Source organism: Lygodium microphyllum, chromosome 14 (genome assembly GCF_053477565.2).
Source record: "Lygodium microphyllum isolate KBCC chromosome 14, Lygodium_microphyllum_v1.1.10, whole genome shotgun sequence".
Classification (NCBI taxonomy): Eukaryota; Viridiplantae; Streptophyta; class Polypodiopsida; order Schizaeales; family Lygodiaceae; genus Lygodium; species Lygodium microphyllum.
In genome coordinates, this window is record NC_141148.1 from 131,619,122 (window position 1) to 131,645,256 (window position 26,135).

The 26,135-nt window shown below is 42.4% G+C and overlaps 1 protein-coding gene across 1 annotated transcript in view; it reads left to right on the plus strand.

The window, feature by feature from the left end:
- Positions 1-5,317: 5,317 nt before the first annotated feature.
- Positions 5,318-26,135, plus strand: part of SS2 (starch synthase 2) — a 76,486-nt gene continuing 55,668 nt past the window's right edge. Inside the window, exons 1-2 of the mRNA XM_087693376.1 lie at positions 5,318-5,438; positions 5,568-6,366. Coding sequence (XP_087549502.1) covers positions 6,004-6,366 — 363 coding nt within the window. The 5' untranslated portion in view covers positions 5,318-5,438; positions 5,568-6,003. The remainder of the gene's footprint in view (positions 5,439-5,567; positions 6,367-26,135) is intronic.

Below are 26,135 nucleotides of genomic sequence, written 5' to 3' on the forward strand. Positions count from 1 at the left end.
GACAGAGGGAGAGAATAAAAAAAGAAAATTTAGGAGAAAGAGGAGGAGAATAAAAGGGGACAAAGAGAGAGAGAGAGAGAGAGAGAATATAAACACATAAAGAGAGAGAAATATATATAGGAAAAATATAAAATTTATATACTTTAAGAGAGACTAAGGGAGGGAGAAAAAAGAAGAAGAAAAAGAGAGAGAGAGAGAGAGAGAGAGAGAGAGAGAGAGAGAGAGAGAGAGAGAGAGAGAGAGAGGGAACATGTCGAGAGAATTATAGAGAGAGGAAAGATAAAATTTAAAAAGAGAGAGATAATAAAAAATAGAGGAGAGAGAATAAAAATTTTAAAAGGAGAATGGAGAGAGAGAGAGAGAGAATTAGATATAGGGAATTTGGAGGGGAGAGAGAGTAAAGAAAAATATTAGAAACAAAGAGGGAAAAGAGGAGAGAGAAAGATGAGAAATGGATTGTTGAACAAAGTTGCCACTTCAAGGCAGCAAAGCTGTTATGAAGCGGTCGAGCATTCCATTCACACAAAGCACGCATAGAACGCTAGTCTACATAACTTCATCTAATATCTACTCATAAGAAAAACAAAACACATTAATACCCTACTATCCATTTATCAAGACAACGTGACTAGTGTTACACACAACTTCATGTGCCATAAGTCACTATTATGGAATGAAGAGACAAATGGAAGTTTAAAAATACATACATAAAAAATATTGTTTTCATAGAAATAACATTGCCGAAGGGTGAAAACATAATTGTCCTCAATTGATGAAACATAAACAACACGGGTGATTAGTCACATGCTACTACTACCTCATGTAGCAATTTTGCAATAAATGAATGAGGTAATCTAGAATTCAATAATGTGCTACCTCATGCATGAAGCTACACATTCCCTATGACAATAAGGCAACCATGGATTTTTTGAGCATTGCATCATGCACACAATTTGTGTGCATTTGGACTTAATATGACTATGAGTGGTATGCAAATATTAGATAGGTGTAAATCAAAGTAAGCCATGACTTTTGAATCAATTGGGACTATTCAATAGAATGGTTTTTATGCTTAACTCAAGTGACCTATGATATTGAGTATCTATTCGCATAGTGTTCTGGTCATAGTCAAGGATAACTTTGGGTACTTAGGTTTTGGTATTGTCCTCAAGTAGTAGAGAGCCATCTATAGCTGGTGTGCTAGTTGGCATTCCCTTACAAGGTTTTAATAAGAAAACCTTATCTTTCAATATATTAGATGCACAATATTTAGTAATAAACTTTAAGATTGATGATAGCCCTAGATCAAAATTTTAAGAGGCATTTATTTAAAAGCAAAATAGAGTTGCAAGATACCGAAAGCCAAAGCTAGTAAACAATTGAGAAATAATTCATAGTAATTGATGATAGCCCTAGATCAAAATTTTAAAAGGCATTTATTTAAAAGTAAAATAGAGTTGCAAGATACCGAAAGCCAAAGCTAGTAAACAATTGAGAAATAATTCATAGTAAATATATTAGTTGAAATATATATTATAAAGCTATAATGTATTTAATTAATAAGTATAATAGATATACCTAGTTTCTAATGGTTCATTAGGCTTAATTCAACTTCCAATTGTATGTGCTAAAATATTTGACATTGTAGCTCGCTAAATCTAAATCATGGGTATGTATAACTTTCTCATAGACTTTTAAAATTAGTCAAAGATCATAGCTAGAGAATTGTAGTTGGTAAAAAGTACTACAAATCACATACCATTAAATGGTAGCTAAATCTATGCATACGGGCATCATTTTGGAGCTAAAGCATGATCAAAGCTAATATTTTGGTTGTTATAGTAAAATTTCCATTTCACTTTGTTTTCCATTTATAATATTTTAATAGTACTTATGAATTTAAAAATACATATAAGTAGAACTTAACAATATTTTTTGTATTCTATAAAACTTGTTATACACAGTATCTTAAAAAATATACTAAAATTTGGTCAAATTGATACATATAAGTAACCAAAAATAGATATCTATGCTTATTAACTATAAAATCTAGACATACATGCTATCTTTTTCTAAGAATAACTTCAAAAATTTAGCTAAAAATATATCTTTAGACCATTTAACAAACTTAAATGTTTTCTTTTTATCGTATATTAAAATTTCAAGTGAGTTGAAAACTTGTCTTTACATAAGTTTGAATTGCAAAATTTCACCAAGTGTGGGTCAATTTAGAGGCCTACTGTGTGGAGAAAAATATATTTCTAAGTATTGATAGTGGGTTCACAATTATATAGATCATATTCTTAAGATGTATCACAAATTTTGAGAACAAGGTTATCAAAATAGGGTCCAAAGTTAGCTAAAACTCAACTTTTCTACTCGCTACTTTGAAATATGGGTTTAAGGTCACTTAGGACTCAAATATCTCATGAAATATTTTGGACATATAAAAGTTTTATTTAATATACATTAGAGATCTTCTTAATAGCTAAAACTTTCTTGTTTATAGTATATTCAAATTCTAAACATATAAAAAGTTACAATGCTTGGAAAAGTTTGTAAGAGTGGGGTTCTATTGATGTAGATGGGTATGACGATGGCAACTAAGATTTAAGACTTATGTATCCATATTCAAACACAAACTAGGCTGCCCATGATTGAGCAAGAGACTAACTCATTCAATTTTCTTTTTAAACTTTAAAGCTTTAGCTTGATGTTAAGCTTTAAGCTTGATTTTGAACCTAAGCTCTCTTTTAAAAAGAGTGGGGTTCTATTGATGTAGATGGGTATCACGATGGCAACTAAGATTTAAGACTTATGTATCCATATCCAAACACAAGCTAGGCCGCCCATGACTAAGCAAGAGACTAACTTATCCAATTTTCTTTTTAAGCTTTAAAGCTTTAGCTTGATGTTAAGCTTTAAGCTTGATTTTGAACCTTAGCTCTCTTTTAGAAAGAGGTTTTTGCCTCAACAAGGTGCAACACAAGTGATACGAAAGATGAGAAATAGAGAAAATTGAATCTTGAAACTATGGCTTTTGATATTTCTAGTGTGCTCTTTGTGTGATGGTTATAATTGTTCTAACAAGTTAGACTAATAAAGCTTAATTCTTCGAGGGAGCTTGCATTTGTGCAAGATGCTAGATGATTGGAAGCTTGGAGCATACCCAAGCTCTAATATCACTCTTGTGAATCAAAGTATGTGGCAAACCTAACATTTAAAAGCTTAGAAACATACATTCTCATGAGTTGACAACCAAGAATTGAGAGAAAATATATGATAGAGCACAACCTTCCCCATGATAAAATTGATAACTTTTAGTACTAAAGTTCTAGTGTCATCCTTAATTAGAGGAGAGCCATCTATAACTAGTGTGATAGTTGGCATTCCCTAACAAGGTTTTGATAGGAAAATCCTATCATTCAATATATGAGATGCAATGCTTGGAAAAGTGTGTCCTAAGTGGGGTTGTGTTGATGTAGATGGGTACCGTGATGGAAACTAAGATTTAAGACTTATATGTCCATACTCAAATGCAAATTAGGTTGCCCATGAGTGAGCAAGATGCTAACTAATCAAAATTTATTTTCAAACTTCAAAGCTTCAAGTTGATGCTAAGATTTAAGCTTACTTTTGAACCTAACCTCTCTTTAAGGAAGAGGTTCTCACCTCAAGAAGGCACCATATAAGTGATATGAAAGGCGAGAAAGAGAAAAACTTGAATTTTAAGAAGGGTGAGAAAGAGAGAAACTTGAATTTTGAGAGTATGGCTTTTGATATTTTCAACATGCTTGTTGTGATGGTTATGATTGTTTGTGACAAGCTAAGCATGTAGAGACTTCTTCTAAGGAGCTCGCCTTCGTGCAAGATACTGGATGATTGGAAGCTTGGAGCATAGCCAAGCTCTAATATCACTCTTGCAAAGTAAAACACCTAGCAAACCTAACATGTGTTCAAATCAATGGTCTCTTTTAGCTCTCTTTTATAGGTCTCTTTTAGCTCTCTTTTAGCTTGTGAGACAATGTTCAAATCAATGGTTGTTAAGTTAAAAGTTGTTACACATGCTTTGTGCTTGTTTTGTTGTTCAATATCATGTAGGACACCTAATACAGTTGGTTCAATGGCATGACTAAATTTGTCATTTCTTAGTGGGCTTTATGTTTGATCAATATTTGTGTATTGCAAATAGATTACACGTTGCCATTGATGGACACATTGGAAGGGAATATGTGAAAACTTTTAATTCATAGAAAATAGATATTATTAAAAAAAGAGATATTAAATGAATAAATTAATAACCCATAGAAGCTTATGTGAGCTTGCTTTCACACCTCAAATATTTGGAAAATCTAATGAGATCACAATGAAAACCTTGAAAGTGCTTGTCACGAAACCAAGTCATGTCACTTATGAGTATAAGAAATGTAACAACTTTGTTTGTACACATCCTATTTTGCATCTATATCCCTAGTTTGATCAATTTCAATATGTTAAGGTCTCCTCATTGAGGCTCATTTGTCCCCAAAATACTATTAGCTTCCATGTGACTCAAAGAATGCAATCCTTGCCCATCAATCAACATGGCTTGAGAACCCTAACATAGATTAGGTGACAAGTGTTATTGTGGCAGCTTTCCCATCAAAAAGCTTATGGGGAAAGATTGATGTGATTATTGATAGTACATGTCTAGAGACTTGACTAGTTAACATTTAAAATATGCAAAATATGCAAGAATTGCTCTCTCTCTCTCTCTCTCTCTCTCTCTCTCTCTCTCTCTCTCAAAGGATGTGATGGGCCCCTTCTTAAGTTGCCACCACAAGTGTGATATAAAGAACGGCTGAGGATGGTGGACTAAAGAGAGTATGATTGCATAGTTGCATAAAGCATGGTCATCATGGGGAAGTCATTAATAAAGAAAGAGCACCCCTAGAGAAGATGTGAGAGGAAGACAACAACATGTGCTATTTTTGTTTGGGAAAAATGAATCAAAACTCCCTTTTATTTTTGGGAGATTCTCAAATTCCCCTTGAATTTTTAATTACTTAAAAATATAGCAGTGCATTTTTTTGATTAGAAACATTGAATTGGAGTGGTCCATAGTTCCTCCCGGCCACCCACCGACCCGCCCACCCTCGACCCAAAATCTACTTTTGTGTGCCTCAAACAAAAGAATCACTACGAGGGACCTCATCTTCGTACGATAGCGTGAATCTGTCGCAAAGCCACTAGGAACACTAATACCACTTAGAAGATTTGGATAAGTGAGCTGTTTTGGTTTCTCATTGTATTATAAAGTCTTATCATCCCTCATAGACAGGCTCTCCATAAACACTCGTAACATACCATGATATATTGAGAAATATTTTCAGATATTTTTTCGCCAAAATTCTAAAGAGGAGTGCAGGAAATTTTGCCCAAATGGAGGACATCTCGGGGTAAATTTGATAATTGTTTTTTTGAAAAATTGGGGTCTGTGAAATTGTCATTTTTTATTTTTTAATTTGGGAGACGAGGAGCTTCATGTGGGTCACATCCCACGCAAACAAGTTGCTTATCCATCACAGGTGCAATTCACTGGGCCAAGCCAAAACCCCGTCCAGAATCCAGACGATTTCAATTGCAGGCAAAGCCCCTTCCAGATCGGTCTGCAGTAATCTTCTGCTCCTCCTGAGATCGTCAGCTAGCTGCTGCTGCCGCCGCCTCTGTGGTGACTCTGCGTAGCCAAAATTCCCATCCATTTTAGACGAACTGAGCTTCGGGTAGTCGAGTAGACCATGTCTGAGAGAAGCAATTGGCTCACCGAGTGAATAAGTCTCTTCGATGCTCGAACCTTAGAGGAGAAGGAAGGCAACAATCTTCTGAGCTGGGGTTCAATTTCCACATTTGGGTTCTAGTTACTCATCAGCTTTAGCAGCAGAGCGCCCCAACAAACCCCCCCCGCCCCGCCCCGCCCCGCGCCCCCCCCAGAGAGAGATAGCCACCCACCCCTGCTGCTCATCAATGTCAATCCCCGCGCTCAAATCGCCCTTCCGTAGTCCCCTGCCTGCTGCAGCTCTGATGGACCCTGCCTCGCCGCCTTTCTCCTCTCTTGCACTAAGAGCTAACCTAGCAGGGATTGACGGCAACACCACACCATGCAGCAGCCTGGCATTGCCCTTCAAAGGCAGCATTGCTTGTGGGAGCTTAACCTCCAGGGGCCGTTGGAAGAGCTCACTCAGACATAAAAGGGCGGACAGCTGTGTACAAGCCAGTGCAGAGGCGGATAACATGGCTGGAAGTAGAGACCCGGAGGAAGGTGCTGTCCAGGCCACAGTGGAACAAGGCAAAAGAATACTAGCATTGCAAAAAGAGCTTCTTGATCAGGTCTTTTTTCATCCAAATTCACTTCTACTTGTTCAAATTGCGTTCTCACCCTTCTAAACTAGTAAGTTTGTCACCCCATGTTGTGTGCAAACCTAAAACATCTGTGGATGCACTTGGCCTGCTTTCTAGGCTGCATGTGTAAGGATCCATCTCTATGGATCGAGATCTCAAGCACTTAGAGGATTGCTTTCAGTTGACAAACAACTATACTAAACCCAATTGGTAGACTACATGAGATCCGTACAGCTATGCATTGCGTGCTTTTTAGGCTACACGTGTAAGGATCCATCTCTATGGATCAAGAGCTCAAGCTCTTCGAGGATTACTTTCACTTGACAAACAACTATACTAAACCCAATTGGTAGACTACATGAGATCCGTACAGCTAAGCATATGCAATACTAGAGAATGGCATCAATAGGGTGAATTTAGGGATAACAAAGGATCCTTTTAAATGTCTAACAAAGGCCATAAGTTTTATGAGGCTCCAATGTACATAAATTTCTACAATGTGGAGTAAAATGGCAAAGAAAGTGAAATTTGACAAGCTATAATTGTTATGTGTGAAAGATGTTGTTTGTGTGTTTGCACATTGCACATCATTACGACAATGCCCACTTTTTGTGGCAACATCTTTATTTTGCACTGGGGAGAGGTTTAATTTATGCATAGTTGGAGCTGAAAACGACTAAAGACTGTAATGCATGTGTTTTTGAATGTTTTGGGCAAACTTTTGGGCTTTCTTAGGATATTTGAATGAAATAGTAGGGCTGTTTGTAGATGCATAAATTAGGTAGGTGTTCCATGAGCATTGTATGCATGTTTGCTGAATTATGAATGTTGTAAATACACATATTAGGTAGGTGGTCCGTGAGATTAGACAATCAACATAACTCATGCTATTGGCCAAATGACATATGAGTCATATGAATTGTTTCAACATGTAATTGTCACATTTCAGCATATGGAAGCAGATCACGGTTTGAGACAGAAGTTACACAGAGAGAGAGAGAGAGAGAGAGAGAGAGAGAGAGAGAGAGAGGAGCGATGGTGACAAGAAGAGATGGTGATGGCGGATCAGACTAGCCCTGTTCTGCAGGCGCGCCTCCCTGCCCTGTCTGAGTTCTTCCCTCAGGGCCGTGCAGGTTCGACTTGGCCCTGCGTGCACAGAGAGAGAGAGAGAGAGAGAGAGAGAGAGAGAGAGAGAGAGAGAGAGAGAGAGAGAGAGAGAGAGAGAGAGAGCCGCCTAGGGTCTTTGCCTGGCGCCTGTACATTTCCACTTGTCGCACTTCTACTCCACCAGTTTTGGATAGCTCTTGTATGTAGTGAATCTTGGATGTATTCAACACATAGTTAAGGGAAACTTTGGAACAAGAATTGAAATGAGAACGGGGACAAGAACAGGAACGGAAATTTTCAAAGGAAAATGGGGACGAGAATGCCACATCTTCAAGGGAAGACTTTTACTTTAAAAAATTAAATTTATCAATATGCAAAAACTCACAGTTGTAAGTTAGAAGATGTTAATGAAGCTATAAGATGGAAGTTCTTAATTTTATATATATATATATATATATATATATATATATATATATATATATATATATATATATATATATATATATATAGATAGATAGATAGATAGATAGATAGATAGATAGATAGAGAGAGAGAGAGAGAGAGAGAGAGAGAGAGAGAGAGAGAGAGAGAGAGAGAGAGAGAGAGAGAGAGAGAGAGAGAGAGAGAGAGAGCGCCTAGGGTCTTTGCCTGGCGCCTGTACGTTTCCACTTGTCGTCTGTGGGTGGAGAGAAGCAGCGGGCTTTCTTGCCTAGGGTTTCTGCTTGCCGCCTGCGTGTTTCCGCCTATCGCTTGTGCGTGGCCTCGTTTGCAGCTCGTTGCTTGTTCATTCAGCCCGTCGTGGGGCTCCACGCTGAAGCGTGTGCGTCGACTGCACCTACCCTTTCCATCTGATTGCTGGCGGCCCGTTCCAGCTTTCTGTGAGTTCTGCCCCTGCATGCTTGTCATGTGCTATGACCACTCTTGCTTTGCGATCAACGTTTCGTTTGGTGCCTAGATCTGCTCCTCAATCACAGTCGCTGCATAAGGAGAAAGGATAGCTCTGCCCTGCCTCTGCGCGCGGTCAGCCTTCATGCACCTAGACAGCAACCGACCTTTATGGCAAATCTACAAGAATCTAATGGCATCGATATGGACTTTCTCGATCAGCAGATTGGGCAAGGGAATGACAAAGACTTCACCGATCCGGATGGTGATTCCTCGGCTGATGAACTTGGGCTGTTGCAAGACAGTGACAAGATGGGTAAACGTCGTAGGATGTCAGTCGAAGAACTGGTCTTGGGCTCGAAATTGTCTCAGCCAGAGGTTCATGTTTCCTATTCATAACCTGATGGATCTTTATAGTTCATGCTGGCCACTGCCAATCATCTTATGTCAGATTATGTCCATTGTAATGAGGATAAAGCTCACGCAATACCGGATGGGGATCAAGTAGTTGGAGTCATGGGAACCGACCTGGTCTTACAATAGATAGCTGCTTTCCATGAGAGGGCAACCATATTTTATTTTATTGGAAGGACTCCTTTGATCACCAAAATTCGTGCTTGGTTGCAGGCTATGCTTGTCAGTTTTGAACAGTGCTTTGAAGGTGTTTCAGGGTGTATGCAAATTCCCCTGGTGGAAGAGATTTATGATGGTTCGAAGGGGTTCTTCGAGGTTCTTTTTTGTTCTGTAGAAGTACATGCTCTTATTATGCAACACATTCCTTTGTTTACGGATGGGCAACTAGTTCATGTGGTCCCTTGGAGGCCCATGGCTCGATTTCAAGAGATGCTGAGACAGGCATGCCCAACTTGGATAGAGGTGGTGGATTTCCCTACGCATCTCTGGAGACTACTCCCTCTAGTTTTGAGAATCATTGGGGAGGTTTTGGTGGAACCCCGTCTGGCTTCCCGCCATCGGAATAGGGCATGTATGCTTTGGGATACAGGGAAGCTTCGTTCGACAAAGATTCATTTTGAGGTTCCAAGGTTACAAACATTGGTGTATGAGTTGAAATGGGGTTCTTTTGCTGGACATTGTTTTAGATGTGGCCAATTGGGCCATTTCGTTTTTGAATGATGCGACAAAAATATGGAGGTAGGGCAATGTCCTATGGACCTAGATATTGAAATGCAAGACCACCTCCCTCAGCAGATGATTCAGAAGCCCGTGGCTGGTCCTGAGCAGCTTTCCCAACATGGTCGTAATGAAGGCAAGAAGGACAGTGATAGTTGGAGGAGAGAGAATCTGTAGGGCAGCAGCTGGGGCCCGCAAACGTAGCAGTATGCTGATGTGGCAGACTGTACGACAGCTGGATGACAAACAATAGCAATTGCCTGGCTGGAAACAGCAGCAAACTGATGAGGGAGGGTTGGAAACAAGTGCTAAATGATTGAAGACTGCAATGGATGGCTTGGATTGCGGTATCCTCTGTGCGAACGAGGTGTGGGCAGTAAGCTGAAAATACCTGAAGCCTGCAAAGACGAGATTAGGACTGAATGGAGAGCAACAAATCTATTTATAGAGCGATTGGGCCCTCCCAAGTGGGTTTGTGCTTATGGGATACAGACACTCTCTAGGAACACATTTCTTTTAAATAAACAAGGTTTCTTCCTTAATTAATTATGTTTTGGGGCTGTTTAAGTGAAGCTAATGCATTTTTAGCTCAACAAGACATTGTGTAGTTTTCTACACGAGATTGCAAGCCATTTCCTTGAAGATGGTCCCTTTTGAGTCGGACCTATTGCCTATTGCTTACCCACTTGTAGATTCTTTAGCTTCCAAGTCTCCTTTGCGAGACTTGTTGCCTTGTTGGTACCAGTAGACCATGCAAGATTCGAGGATTCTTTTACCGGATTCCATTCCAGAGGGCCCTAGATGATTTGCTTGGCTTGCACCTCGGGTATACTTTGCGTAGCTGTGTACAACTACTTACATAGCACATTTTGAGCCGCATAGTTGGCAAGAGGCTCTTTAGCACCCCCAATGGCGAGAGACCATAGAGAAGGAGCTAGAGAGTATTGACCAAAGTGAGACTTGAACATTGGTGGATTGTTGACTGAAGTGAGACTTAAACCTTGCTGGTATTGCATAGTTGATATCATTTCGTCTGTTGATTGCACTCATCGCTCACTATGGTTGGCCGATCTATCAGATGGATGTCAAATTTGCCTTTCTAAATGGTTATTTGGACAAGAAAATCTACCTGGAGCAGCCACTTGGATTTTTTTGTGTTGATCAGAAAGATAAGGTCTTTCGATTTTGTAGAAAGTTCTCTATGGGCTGAAGCAAGCATTGTGGTCTTGGATCTAGAGGATGGATTCATGGATACCATTCTACCCCTTATGAGCCGAACTTATATGTATGCATTACTTCGGGGGGGGGGGGGGGGGGGGTTTTAGCTATACCTTGCTATACGTAGATGATTTACTTATTACTGGCTCAGACTCTACTCCCATTGCAAAAATTAAGGCTCAGCTTTGTGCTACTTTTGAGAAAACAAACCTTGGTTTATTGTCTTATTTTTTGGGGATGGAGTTAGCTTAATCTGGGGAGAGTATTTTTGTGTCACAACAAAAGTACGCTCTTCAGTTAGTGGACCGGTATTGTATGTGATGTATAGTTTTCTGAGCTGAGAGTGAATGTGCAGAGAGTTGAGAGCAGTAGAGTGAGAGAGTGAGTACGACACGACACTTGATATTCGGTACAAAGACTAGTGTACCACTTTTTTGAATATATATATATATATATATATAAGTTAAGGGTGCGTTCACACCCGAATACGATAAAAGGCACCGTGAACCTTTATTCCTAACAACCTCCCACCTAAAGGCAACGTGCAAGGTAGAGGAAAGAATCAGCTAAGTCTATGTATGTACAGAGCTGAAAGACACATATACTATCCAACCCCCATCATCTGGTGGCAATGAGCAAACCGCGCGATTGGAAGACCCTTCATAAGAAGGTCTGCAGGGTTATCATCTGTATGTACCTTGACACTTGTATGTGCTTTATCTTTGCGTGAAAGACAACATACAATTCTTCAAGCCTTTTCCACATTGCATATGCTGAATTCAGCTTCTCAATGTTTAAGAGCAAGTTATCTGACACTGAGAGCTCAATGAGCGAGCAAGCTCGTCCAAGTCATCCCACTCGTCTTGTTCCATGTTTGCTGGTTTGATTCCCTTTGTTTTGAGGGCTTTACATGTTTCTTTTGCACCAAGACGTTGTAGCATTGTTTTTGCCAAATTGCCAAATTATGTGCACCCTCAAGTTTCTTAATGTGCAAAAGATTACTGCTGTCACTGTTTCCAGCCATAATTTGCAATCCCCAATTGACTAACCAGTCACCAAAGGCAAGTCCAAATGTGACACAAGTGACTACAGTGCACAAGAGTACCAACCAGCAATGAAAATCCTAAGATTGCAGAAATTTCAGATCTGCAAATAGATTTTCAGAATTATAAAATGTCATTTGCTGCACTCCTTAAGCAATTTCTGACACATTTAGAGACCAAGCCACCAATTACATGTGAAATCCCCAAAATTTCACTGCAATTTCTGCTCCAAAGGCATTCTCGAGCACAAATTTGACAATTTAGATCAAAGCCCCAAAATTTTAGAGGATAATCCGTTCAGATTGCATCAACACAAGTACCCAAGTGCATATACTAGGCAATTCTTGCACAAATTGATGAAATTCTGCAAAAGCCCCAAATTTCTTGGGTCCGGTGTGCACCAATTTAATTGAAATTGAAAAAATTTCACTGAAATGTGAAAAGGCCCAAAGCTTCACGGGCAAATGTGCATTGATTTGCAATTTCTGAGTCAGATTGTCCGCTTCTGCATTTAAGTCGGCGAATTCGAGAAAAGCCCCAATTTTCTTGGGCAAAATTTGACTTTGTGCCTTTGTGTGTGAATGCCTGATGAAGAAGAAGAAAAAAAGGATATTTTTGATTTAAAAAAAACGTTGAGCTTTGCCCATCGTCGTGTGGCCTTGCATGGACAGCTTCTGCTAGTCGTTGCCTAGCGCTGTATGGATTGGTAGGCGTGTACCAGATTCTTGACGATTGGTCTTGGGCGCCGTCTCGCCACCAGGTTCGTGAGCTCCTTGACCCCCTGCCGCACATCGACTATTGCTGTCCCGTCCACGTGGCTGCACGCTAGTTGGTACCAGACTTCCCTATCGACCCGTCTGTCGCGTGACGTGCGACCTTGCAACTCTTCCTTATCATCTGGGAAACCTGAAGCTCCTGCTCTCTTGCGCTTTCTGCTCACCTATCACGTGACCTGACGCCCGTCACGTGACCTGACGCCCGTCATTGGCTTCGGGAAGCGTGCACAACTTGTACTCTGACACCAGTTTGATGTGCAGTTTTTTGACCTGAGAGTGAATGTGCAAAGAGTTAAGAGCAGTAGAGTGAGAGATTGGGACTTGTCTTTCACCCCCTTGGGGTCCTGGCACAACGCGTCATGGGTCCTTCTTGAGTCCTCCTCCCAACGGGCGAGGAGAAAAATCCTTGGCACAAGGCGAAAAAGGCGTGCTCTTGTGGGCGAGGAGGTAGGGAACCCCCACTTGGGATTTTCACCCCCTTACCTCTCACCCCAACCTATATGAGAGCCCAACCCCCTCTCGGTTCACTTGAATCGCTCACCAACCCTTTCACCAGCTACATGCACGTTGATGGGGAAGCGCGAGGCCGCTATGACCATGCCCAAGCGTGATATGGGATTCACCCCATAGCGCACCTTGGAGAGCCTAGTCCCCGCGTGAGCACTATATATAAAGCACAGCAAGTTAAGGGTGCGTTCACACCCAAACACGGTAAAATGCACGGTGAGTCTTTATTCCCAAAAGTATGGATCACACATGGCATGTGGCCACGCCTCTTGATCCCACTGTCAATCTTTCTAAGGATACCCTAGGATAGCCATTTGACGACGAATACACCCCTCATTGTACCTAGGATGTCACATTGGATTACATATCTTTGTGTTTTAAGATATTTACAATATACCTATTCTTATGGCATGACTTATGGTTTATGGCCTAAAATATGGTTCTGGCTTGTGTTCACAAGAGTATATTGACTCTGACTGGGTAGGAGATCTTGACACCAAGCGTTTCCATGGTAGCTACCTCTTTACATTGGATATGACACTATCTAAGTAGAAGATAGTGGCGGCTTCCACAATTTAGGTTAAGTATAGGGCTCTCTTTGATGATACCAGGGAGGCTATCTACTCGAGGAGCTTACTGGCGGCACTTTAGTTTCCATGTGACTTTTCTACCGTTGTTTACTGTGACAACTAGAGTGCAATTATCCTTGTGGGCAATCCGATCATTATACCACGGATGTCGCATATGGCAGCCCACTTTCACTTCACCAGAGAGCAAGCTAAGCTAGGCAGCATCTGCCTAGAGTTTGTGCCTTCATTGAATAACTTTGCAAATATATTGACCAAGGCAGATCAATCCATTGGTGCTTCAGTACTTGGTACTTAGAATCGGCTTTGATACACTCTTTCCTACTTGTGATTGATGGAGAGATGGTGTTTTTCTCTAGCTTTCCCTTTCAGCTTGGAAGGGAATGACTTTCTTCTCTTGGTGGTGATAGGATATTGTTTACAAAATTTTTCCAGACATCATGTATATTGTACTTTGCATCTTCATCCACATTATCAGGATGACATGATTGTAAAAGGGCACTTCAGTAAGTGACCATGATGGTCAATTGGCCGATGCTTGAGTATTTGCTTCCAGGATCGGCTTGGATACACCCTACCCTACTTCTTTGGTTTATGAGGAGAGACTGAGCTTTTCCTTCTAGTTTGAGAGGGGGCGGCTTTCTTCTCTTGGTGGTGATAGGATGCTGTTTATAGTTTCTATTTTAGACATTATGTATATTGTACTTTGTATATTCATCTACATCATTAGGATGTCATAATTATAAAGGTGCGCTTGGGCAAGTTAATAATTCCCTTGTGAGGGCACCATCCAAGTGGCACTGTTCCATAGCATTTTGCATGAGCATGATCACATTTGCATTGTCTCTTGCATAATTCCAGTGCATTGGCATTCTATTCTTGTAAAGATGATCACGCCTATATTGCCTCTTGCATAGCATTTTGCATGAGCATAATTGTCTCTTGCATAATTCCAGTGCATTGGCATTCTGTTCTTGTAAACATGCATTTGTGCGCATTTATCTTTTTGGTCTTTTGAAGCGGTCAACTCTGGATCCACCATATTTGTGGTTTTGCACATGGCATTCTCCAAGGTAGTCTCTCTTGCTTGCTTAGCTTTACTAGCTTGCTTTTTGTATATTTTGCCTCTCCACATATCCCCCATATTTGCTTCACCACAGCCTTATCCCAATCCTTTGTCATCGATACCTAATAGTGGTAGGGATAGTCTCTCTTGCTTGCTTAGCTTTACTAGCTTGCTTTTTGCATATTTTGCCTCTCCACATACCCCCCATATTTGCTTCACTGCAACCTTATCCCATTCCTTTGTCATTGATACCCAATAGTGGTAGGGATAGCTTCCTTATTTTGAGAAGGTCTTGGGTCTTACCATTAGTCTCTTGACTGTTACTTAATGGATCACAATCCATAATTTTTACATAAACACTCCAGGAAAAAGGAAAGTTCACTGTCTTTTCATCCGCCTTTGCAAGATTTGGTAGGCTACTGAGTAGCCGATGTGCATCCTTTGTTTGATTCCATGGCCTCTTTGGGGTGACCACTTGGACTCCCTTGATAAGATAACCATCGCCTTTTTACTCTTGGTAGGTTGTTGGATAGCCAACATGCACCCTTTGCTTGATGTCCTAGATGCTTTGGGATGGGATGTCTTGGGACAAAAACAAAAACAAACAAAACTTTGGATTGGCCTTCCTTTTTGGCTTAGTTTTTGGGTTTGAGAGGCGGTATTGAGCTAAAATATGCATTGCATGCTGAACTAGCCTCTTGAATAGCCCAAAAATGCTTAAATAATGAACAATTCTAAAATGGGGAGTGGTTCGAGAGAGGAAAAACGGGGAGAGGTTCAAGGTTCCGAAACTTGCTATAAATAGGTAAGCTGCCCTCCATTCAGCCCAATCTCATTTTTGCAAGTTTTACGCCCTCTAGCTTCGTTGTTCACACCCTGTTCACGGAGGATATCTCAGCCGAAGCTGCTTGACATTGTCTACATCCATTCCCTATTTTGAGTCCTCATTGTGCAGTCTACACCTTCTATTGTTGCTGTCTAGCCTTGTTGACTACTTGTGATCACTTGCCTTGCTGCCACCAGCTGCAACGTGGCAGCAATTGCTGCATTTATACCTACTGACTGCTGCCTTGCTTCAAGTGACTGCAGATTTGCTGCGTTTTCCTCTACTAGCTAGCGTATGGCTGCCACATCATCACTTGTAGCTGCATTGGCTGTTTACTCTCTTCTTTTTGCGTTTGCACATCATTTGCTGCATTTACTATTGTCCAACATCTTGGAGGCTATGTTGCTGTGATTCAGGATCTAATAGGAGTAGGACGCACTCTCCAACTCATTACTTCTGCCTTGGTCCTTGAGAGGAGAGTTTGGTGTACAATTTTCATTCCTTGCATGGTTTGTTTGCTGCATGGATATCATATTATATTTATTTATTCATTCAAATCTTCACCATGTTCATTGTTTGTGAGTTACCCTAATCCTACGTGTGCTTTGTGTTGAGTTTATGATTTGTCGTACGCTTTCATTTATGTTTCTATGTTAGGGTATTCCTTTATAGTTCTTTGTGAATGATCCCTAGAAGAAAGGTTAGTATATGGAGCATTGTCCTCCAAATCAAGACCATAATGTCTATGCGAACAGGGCGGGAGGAGGTCAACGGGGCGAGAAGTCATGGCAGAGGCGGGGCGGTTGACGTCATGATATGGACGAAGAAGGTTATGAAAGTGAGTCAAAAGAATCTATCCCACCTGCAGAGGATACATTTGAAGAAGAAGGTCCAGAAGCATTAGAAGTAGACGAGCTCATGCTGTGGGACAAAATGGCGATGGTACCATTTGGTCTGGTAAATGGATCTTTTCATATGCAAAATCTTTATAAGAAATGGATTAAGAAGAACGGCCGTCTTTCAGCAGTGGCTCTTGCCGCCCTCACCCATCCTTGCCAAGAAAAGATGATGATGATGCATCATGCCAACAAGCACCAGTCCCACAAACCCAACAGGCATCAGAGGGTCCCTGTTATGTGACATTCCTGGATGTGTCATCAGAAGATGAGTCTTCAAGCCAAGAGGTAACTAATCGTCAAACCAAACCCAAAACGGCTCTAATAACATTCCAACATCTCAAGGAGAAAATTAAGTCTCCACCAAAAGAAGAAGTTGGTTCTAGTGGGACATCAGAAGAGGACACCACCCCCTTGAAGGAGTCGGATTTGTACCGAGAAACAGTCCGCGGGACCTTCATCCGTGAAGTAGAAGGTGAACGACAGTTAACCTTTGTGGATGTAGAAGGCACTGAACGCCATTTGAAGGTGGGTAGCAGTCTCCCAGAAGAGGAGTTGTCAACCTTGTACAACTTGTTGAAAGAAAATTTGGACGTGTTTGCATGGTCCTACAAAGTCCTAAAGGGGATTGATCCCACAATATGTGAGCATCATATTGACTTGGAGCTTGATGCCAAGCCAGTACGGCAACGACAGAGGCGAATGAACCCGAATTATTCCACATTGGTAAAAGCAGAGCTGCTGAAGCTTTTGAAAGCCGAGTTCATCTATCCAGTGGCAAATAGTGAATGGGTTTCACCCATCGTGGTTGTACCCAAGAAGAATGGCAAATTGTGAATATGTGTGGATTTCCGAAAGCTCAATTCCAAGACAAAGAAGGATCACTTTCCGATTCCTTTCACAGACCAACCGTTGGACACAGTAGCAGGACATGAGCTTTATTCCCTTCTGGATGGATTCAGTGGATACAACCAAGTGCAGATCGCAAAAGAAGACCAGTCCAAAACAACCTTCACCACAGAATGGGGGACCTACGCTTACCGAGTGATGCCATTTGGACTCTGTAATGCCCTTGTTACTTTCCAGCGAGTCATGATGGCCGCATTTCAAAATCATCTGCACGACTTTATTGAGGTATATTTGAATGACTTCTGTATCTATAGTTTGATCCGTGAACACTGGAGACACCTGGAACAATGCTTTGACCGATGCCGGAAGTATGGGATTTCCCTCAACCCCGACAAATGCATATTTGGGGTCTCTTCTGGAGTTCTGTTGGGCCACATTGTCTCAGTACAAGGGATATCAACAGACCCTGCAAAGATCGAAAAGATTGCAGCTCTGACAGCACCCACCAACCTCAAACAGTTGAGGGGATTCCTAGGCCATGTGGGTTACTACAGAAGGTTCATAGCTCATTTTGCAACAAAGGAAACCTCCTTGCACAAGCTTTTGAGGAAAGATGCAGAGTTTACTTGGACGGAAGAATGTGACAAAGTCTTCAACACTCTGAAGCAGTGTCTGATTGAGGCACCCATTCTTCAACCTCCTGATTGGACGAAAGAGTTCCATGTACATACTAATGCCTCAATTGAAGGCTTAGGTGTTGTCCTCTGCCACACAGAAGGGCTCCTCGAAGCTAGATCAACCGATTTATTATGCAAGCCGAAAAGTCATTGATCGGGAACGGAAATATACAGTGACAGAGCTGGAGTGCTTGGCAATGGTGTTTGCCCTAGAGAAGTTTCGCCACTACCTCCTATCTACCCACTTTAAATTTTATGTGGATCATGTTAGGTGTAATGAAGAACAAACCAAGCAATCCACAATAGGCTCATGATACTCTTTAGAGCAGCACTAGCTCTGATACCATGTGGAGATTTGTTGGGTTTTGCAAAAGAAAACAGAGTGTATGACCATAATTGAAACACAGAGAACTCCGACACAAAAACAAAAACACAAAACACAAAACACAAAATGCAAAATCACAATAGAGAAGAAAGAGAACTTTGAAGTAAATGAATGAATGATGTAAGTGAAGGAAAGAGTGTACAAGATGCTCAAGGGTAGAGCTGTCCAATAGTTGATGGCACTCGCATGGGAGTGGATTGAGGGGGTAGTCAGAGTGTGACATTTGCCAGAGGTGAATTGCGAGTGCTATAACCACCATTGGGAGTTGAGATGAGGCGGAAAGTGGAAGGGAGACAGGCTGGAAACCAAAACACAATAGTCTCTGGGGTTGGGAACTGGTAAACACAACAATGTATTGCCTTAAGGAGTGTGCAGCCGATCACATGCAGCAGTACAAGACTGGGGGGCAGCTGAAGAAGGTGAATTCGATGGATTGAGCTTGCAGTGCAGTAAATGCAAGATGTATGATACTTGGGAAGAGGCTGGTGGACAGCAGGGCAGCATTAGTGGACATGGTGCTAGGGGTTGTTGATGACATGGAAAGCACTGTGAGAGAGGGCGGGAGGATCGAAGCTCAGCACAGAAAACAGTAGGCAGTGTGAGAGTGAAGCACGACACCCTATGCAATAGACTGAAAGTACAAGGTACAATCCTTAAATCTTAGGGTTGTAGGGGTTGTTCACACCCAAACACGGTAAGTGTGTGTCATAAGCACATACAAAATAATACCATAAGTTTGGGGGAAAAAATCTCTCCTACTGAGAGTAAAAAGTGCCCCAGTGTCCTATTGATCACCGACACCCCTATGTGAGCGTCATGTAATGGCAGCTTTAGTTCAGGTTCCATTGGTGTACAGATTGGGTTGCAATCCTGTAAGCCAAACTTCTCAAGAAGTTTACCAATGTATCTTGACTGTGATAACCCAATACCTCTAGCATCATGTATGAACTAAATGCCTAAGTAATAATGCAAAGATCCCAAGTTTGACATGTCAAAAGTTTGCTGCAAATTTTGTTTAAATGCTGAAATTTGATCAACATGTGTCCCTGTAAGCAATAGATCATCAACATAAAGACAAATGATCAGCATGGATCCCCCCTCTTTACATATGTAAAGGGTAGACTTAGATGAGCTGTTTATGAATCCCTTGTCTAATAAAAAAAGTATCTATCTTTGCATACCAAGCTCTAGGAGCTTGTTTCAAGCGATATAAAGCTTTTCTCAGCTTGCAAACTAAGTGTTCCGAGCCCTCAATTGCAAAACCAATGGGCTGCTCTACATATACTTCCTCATGAAGTTTCCCATGTAAAAATGTAGTTTTAATAACCAACTGATGCACAGTCCATCCATAATGAGTAGCCAAAGCAACCATAGACTTGATAGTCGTCATGCGGGAAGTAGAAGCAAATATCTCCTCATAGTCAATGCCTTTCTTCTGTACATAGCCTTTGGCTACAAGCCTTGCCTTGTATTTGTCAATGGATCCATTTGCATTTTGTTTCAGCTTGTAGACCCATTTTGTTCCAATGGCTTTCTTTCCAAATGGCAAAGACACCAAATCCCATGTTTGATTCTTAGTGATAGAATCCAATTCAGCTTTCATTGCTGCCATCCAATGCACACTTTGTTGTGCATCCTCAAAACATTCAGGCTCCTCATCATCAAGGGTGCTTGCTGCCATAACAAACTCCATGGTATATATAACCCATGACATAAAGTGCTTGTGAAGACCAAAGTCATGTGTTCTTTGTCTCTCACCATGCATCAGTTATCATAAAATGTGACGTGCAATCCACAACGTGCCAAAAAAGAAATAGAGAACAAATTTTTCTTTATGCCTGGCACGAATAAAGCATCTTGTAGGTGGAGAATAGAGCCATCAATGGCTGTGAACACAATCTCTCCAATACCTCGAACATGGTATGATGCATTGTTGGCATACTGTACAGACTTACGAACTGGAGTAGCACTAACAAAAGCAAATAAATCTCTGCGAGATGTAGTGTGCCTAGAAGCACCACTGTCAGAAAACCAAGTGCCTACATCCTCAGTAGAGCTAAATGCTCGATCAGCCCAAGAAATGTCATAATTGCATGTGTAAAAACAATAGTCCCTGTCTATAACAAAGGACGCGGACTCACTAGTAGTGGAAGGAGCATCAGAAACAAACATTCGTGACTCCTCCTTGGCGATTCACTTCCTGCACTCAGTGATGTAGTGGCCTGGCTTCTTATAGTAATGGCATTTGCCCTTTTTGGCTTGCGTGTCCCCTTGTTTTATACTTGCCTATGATGTGCTAGAAGTCCCAGAACTCTGCGGAGCATTCTTCACTTGGCTGCCTTTGCTCTTCTGTTTAGCTATAAAAGCCTGCTCAGAGGCGATAACATCCACACCACTATTTCTTCTTGTTTGCTCCTCCTCTAGAAGCAAACTGACTAACATTGAAGAAAAGTGATTGGCGGCGCGACAATCCTCATAGTGAGGTTTAAGGTCGTATGAAAAGCCAAGTACGAAGGAGGAAATGAGTTCAAAGTGGTAGATATCATCTGTGCATCCGAATAGTACTCATCAACATTCATGAGTTGCTCTCGCAAGTCCTGAATTTTGTTCAAGTGATCTTGAATAGAATCACCTTCATCCATTTTCAATGTCTCTAGCGCTTTCTTTAAGAAAGAGATGCGAGTCTCATTCTTGCCTGCAAGCATATGCTCCAAAGTTAGCGAAGCTTCTCGTGAAGAAGCTGCTGAACGAATGTGGGGGATGATTGACCGTTGAACTGCCAATGCAATCAGCGACAAAGCTTGTGTCAAAAGATGACGTACCAGCGAGACAGTAGGGTTGGCGGAGAGAAACACGGAGTACACTCGGCAAACATGGAGAAGAGAAGAGAAGAGAGAAGAAACTCTGATGAATGGAATGATGAAGATCTGAATCATGGAGTGAATGTGATACAAGGGAACAAGGGTGCCGTAGCACAAGGAAGATGATGATGACAGTCACGAACCATGAACCGCAATGTCCTCCTGAAGGGGTGTGAGGGTAGTGGGGAGGCTGGAGAGAAGAGGTGACGGAGTGAATGAATCAGCCAGAAGGAATGAATGAGAGAGTGGCCTATAAATAGGCACGGTCAGTCTAGGATGGTGCCCCTTTTTGGGGCTGCAAACCCTAAATGCAAATCCTAAAAGCAAAACATAGAAATGCAAAAACGCAAATTGCAAGTGAAGGATGAAGGGTTTCTCAACACCCCCTCTCAGGCCCAAAAAGGGGAACAAGAGAAGAGTGAGGTGGAGATGCAATGCTACATGCGGAAGAATGCTCATGCAGCAAGTGCCACTTCGATAGTGTCCCTTGTGGGGAAATTGTTCACTTGCCCAAGCACCCTAGTACATAGATGATAAAATTATGCAATGCATAGGAGGAATGTCGGACTTTGTGTGGTGCCGAGAACTATAAGAATATGCCCGCACTCGATCTCGGGAGGTGGCTCCATGCTGACCAAGTGACCAAGGCAATAAGAAGAAGAGGAGGAAGAAGATGTAGAGAATCCCTAAGATCCAAGAGTTCCATCGGAAAGGGAATCTGCAGTAAAGAATAGTAAACAGAGTGAACTGGAGAACTTGAAACACAACCTTGGGAGAGAAGCCACTAGCTCCATGTATCCATCCTGGAAGAAATACGAAGGCCTCATCAGCAAGTCGCGGCTGAACCTCTGAGGTCTCGATCTAGGTGGTACTTGAAGATCCTGGGTATCAATAGAAGAGATGACTGGTCGAAGAAAACCACCCCAAGAAAGTAGAGGATGGATGAAGAATTTCATGTGGAGTAGGTTCCCCCTCTGAGTAGGGCCCCCCGCTGAAGTCGAAGAAGAAGTAGATGCCCCCTTTGAGGGCAAAGAAGTAATATCCCCCTCTGAAGTAGATAGGGAATCCAAAAACTCATGGGTCATGAACTCCGAAATGTCTGATGACGAAGGAAGTGCCGCTGGTCGTGCCGAAGAAGGTATCTGGGGTGTCGAAGAGCTCTCAGAGGTAGCCTCTCGAACTTGAGTAGTCGAGGGTGGGGAAGGGTGGGGCTCAGAATGAGCAAGAGGTGGGCAAGAGTCACTGTCTCTCAGTGGAGTAGATTGGGTAGCCGAAGAGGAGGAAGGAGTCGATCAGCCACTGTTTCTCGAAGGAGCAGACTGATGAGGAGACGGTATCAAACAATCACTGTCTCTCAATGGAGCAGACTGCAGATCCGTAGGTCGTGGAAGCCACTGTACCTAAAAATAAGTGGGAGAAGACTTCCGTTGGCATTGCGACGATCTCCAGGAGGTTGTAGTGCCAGTCGATCCTCCATGTGCTTGAAAGGACTTAGTGCGCATCGGATGCGTCTTATTGCATAGAGCATAGTACTCTGATAGCCGATGCAGAACGATCTCTGTGGCCTAGAAAGGAGAGGTGGCACAAGGAGTACTTGGTGGAAGACGCATATACTGCGGGGGGGTGGGGAGCAAAGGTCGAAGTCGGCAAGCATCGGTGGTGTCTGGTGATGCCACAGTAGGAGCACAGAGTAGTTTGGACGTCTGTTGGTAAAGCAGCCATGGATACCAGTGTGTCTTGCTGAAGAAGGAAGAGGTCAGCCACCATGAACCATAAATCTCAATGTCTGCCTCAAGGGGTGTGAGGGCAGTGTGAAGCACGAACCGCAATTTCTGTCTCAAGGGGTGGGAGGGTAGTGGAAGGGCTGGAAGTGAGCTGCCAGTGGGAGGAGGATATGACCAACAGAAAGAGGTTGCAACCAGTAGAGAAACGCAGGTGAGGAGAGAGAGACTAAAAATGCAAGTGAGGAGAGAGAAAGACTAAAAGCGCAGGCAAAAACAACAGCAGCAGTCAATATGCTGAAATCAGCTCTGAACAGTGTGATATAGATTGGAAACATGCGCCAACCTGCTGTAGACAGCAATGGCCAACTTGGACCACGATGTTCTCCGCGTCCAGGGTGTGGGCAGCAAGCTGAAATACCTGAAATCTGCAAAAACGAGATTGTTTTCTGAATGGAGAGTGATCAACAATAGTTGTTCTACTATAAATAGCTGCAAACTGCAGGTGGAAGGCTGAAAACAGGCGCCAGACTGTAGATAACAGCAAGGGACAGCTGAGACCGCGATGTCCTCTGCGAAAGGGGTGTGGGCAGCAAGCTGAAAACACCTGAAATCTGCAAAAACGAGATATTGATATAGTGGGAAAAGAAGAGAAGTGGATGCCGAACCCGCCATTGGTCTTTGCCTTCACTGGAGTGGAGGATCTTTGCCACTGTTTGAGCATATCCAGCTTTGATACCATGTCAAAAGATGACGTACCAGCGAGACAGTAGGGTTGGTGGGGAGGAAAATGGAGTGAACTCGGAAAACATGGAGAAGAGAAGAGAAGAGAGAAGAAACTCTGATGAATGGAATGATGAAGATCTGAATCATGGAGTGAATGTGATACAAGGGAACAAGGGTGCCGTAGCACAAGAAAGATGATGATGACAGCCACGAACCATGAACCGCAATGTCCTCCTGAAGGGGTGTGAGGGTAGTGGAGAGGCTGGAGAGAAGAGGTGATAGACTGAATGAATCAGCCGTGAGGAATGAATGAGAGAGTGGCCTATAAATAGGCATAGTCAGTCTAGGATGGCACCCCTTTTTGGGGCTACAAACCCTAAACGCAAAACGCAGAAACGCAAAAAACGTAAACTGCGAGTGAAGGGTTTCTCAACAGCCCGTGCATCCTGTGTATCCCATGCTCTTTGAATTGCTGATCTTTGTGGAAGTGGCTGAAGTGGAGCAGACTGAGGTGCCCGTTGTGCACGTCCTCTTGGAGGAGTAGTTGGAGCCACAACTCCAGGTCGAGCTTCTTCTCCACCGACATAATCCCAAAGATTTTTAGCCACAAGTACATTCTTCATCATGAAGGACCAAAGTGAATAGTTATTTCAATCTAGTCTGTCCTCTTTGGATACATAGGTGAAGACATCTTCTCCCTAATTTGCCATGATCATCAATTACCAAGAAAAAGCAAAAGAGCAATGTCGAAGCAAGACCACACTGGAAATCTGGAAATTTTCAGAGGTGCACTTTGTCAAAACTGTCTGTAATGCACGCAATCCAACGTGCAATCAGTGTTCAGCAACACCATACCAGCAAAATCCCCAAAATTTCTTGCTTCAGATTTGTTCAAAACAGTCTATCAATGACTATAACTGCAGTGTGTATGCCAACGTCCTTAGAAAACATAAATGCCCCAAAATTTTTGATTAATGTGCCCAGAAATTTGCATCCAATGTGTCCCACACACATTTCCTAAATTCTGTGCTTGTTGGGTAGGAACCCTCTCTTCCAGAAATTAATTTTGGTATAAAAAATGTAAATTTCCTTTAAAAAAATACATTTGAAATGACGAGCTGTCGCTAACCACCCCTCTGACCTGATGTGTGGTGCTGACGGGCGGCGTTGGGGCCAAACGGTGGCCGTGGAAAGGGCGGACATTGTCGCAAGTGATTTTAGACAAACGGCTGGGCTGCGCTCAGCAGGCGGGTGTCGTTTGTGAGGGGTGGTGGGAGTATAAACAAGCTGCAGGGGCAGGGGCACAGATGACGGGACGTCTGGTGGCTCTTCAAACTCGACTGCTGGGGTAGCTGATGTGGCGTGCAGCATAGGGGGGTGGACAGGACGGTAGAGCCCAGGCGGAAGGGCGCAGAGAGGGGCTGCGTAGACAGGGCTGGGTTGTTGCAGGTGGAGCTAGTGCTGGTGGACTTGCTGAATGAAATGCCTAAGGATAGAGGGCGCTGGTCAAGCTACTGCAAGTCATGTTGAAGAGTTGAGCTGAGGAGAATTGTTGGGCTGTAGGGGGCAGAGTTGGATTGAGCTAGAAGCTCCCAAAGACTAAGTAGAATTGAGTTGAACAGAGCTGAGTTGAGCAGAGCCAATGCTCTAATACCAAATGTGAGAGAGGACGGCAGGATTGAAGCTCAGCACAGAAAACAGTAGACAGTGTGAGAGTGAGGCACGGCACCCAATGCAATAGATTGAAAGCGTGTAAATTGAAAGTACAAGGTACAACCCTTAAACCTTAGGGTTGTAGGGGGTATTCACACTTGAACACGGTAAGTGCCCGTAAGTGTGTGTCATAAGCACATACAAAATAATACCATAAGTCTGGGGGAAAAAACCTCTCCTATTGAGAGTAAAAAGTGTCGAGTGTCCTACTGATCACTGACACTCCTATGTGAGCGTAGGCGTAAGTGAGGCATGAGTGAAATACCCAACAAGCACTCCAAATCAGCTTGCCTTGGTGGTAGGCTGCACAAACATTCGGGACAGCACCACCAACTAATTTATCTATTGGTGAAGGAGTATAGACAATAATGGGCGAGCTGATGGTGGCTGGAATAATGATATTAGGACGAGGGATGCACTTACATAGGCTCCCTTTTGTAGAGGATCGGGAGCGCATTCCATCTATTGCCAAATATAAGCCTAGTAATTTAGTTAATTTAGTAATAATTATGGATTAATGGAAACCCTTATTTTAGTGGTTCAACATCTGGATTACGTAAACATGTTGGAAAGAACAAACCTCAATCCAGTGTGCTCTAGCCTCTTGAGGAATCACAAAATCCTATAGCCCCTTGCCAATGAGTTTTATTGGGCTCACTCATAAATTCTGCAAGAAGGCCACCCAAAAAGCATAGATCTAGCCTCTTGTTAAGAAGCCAAATTAAACAACCCACTAGCCTCACGTAAGTGGAATCATCCACAACCTTTGAATCACTATAAGTT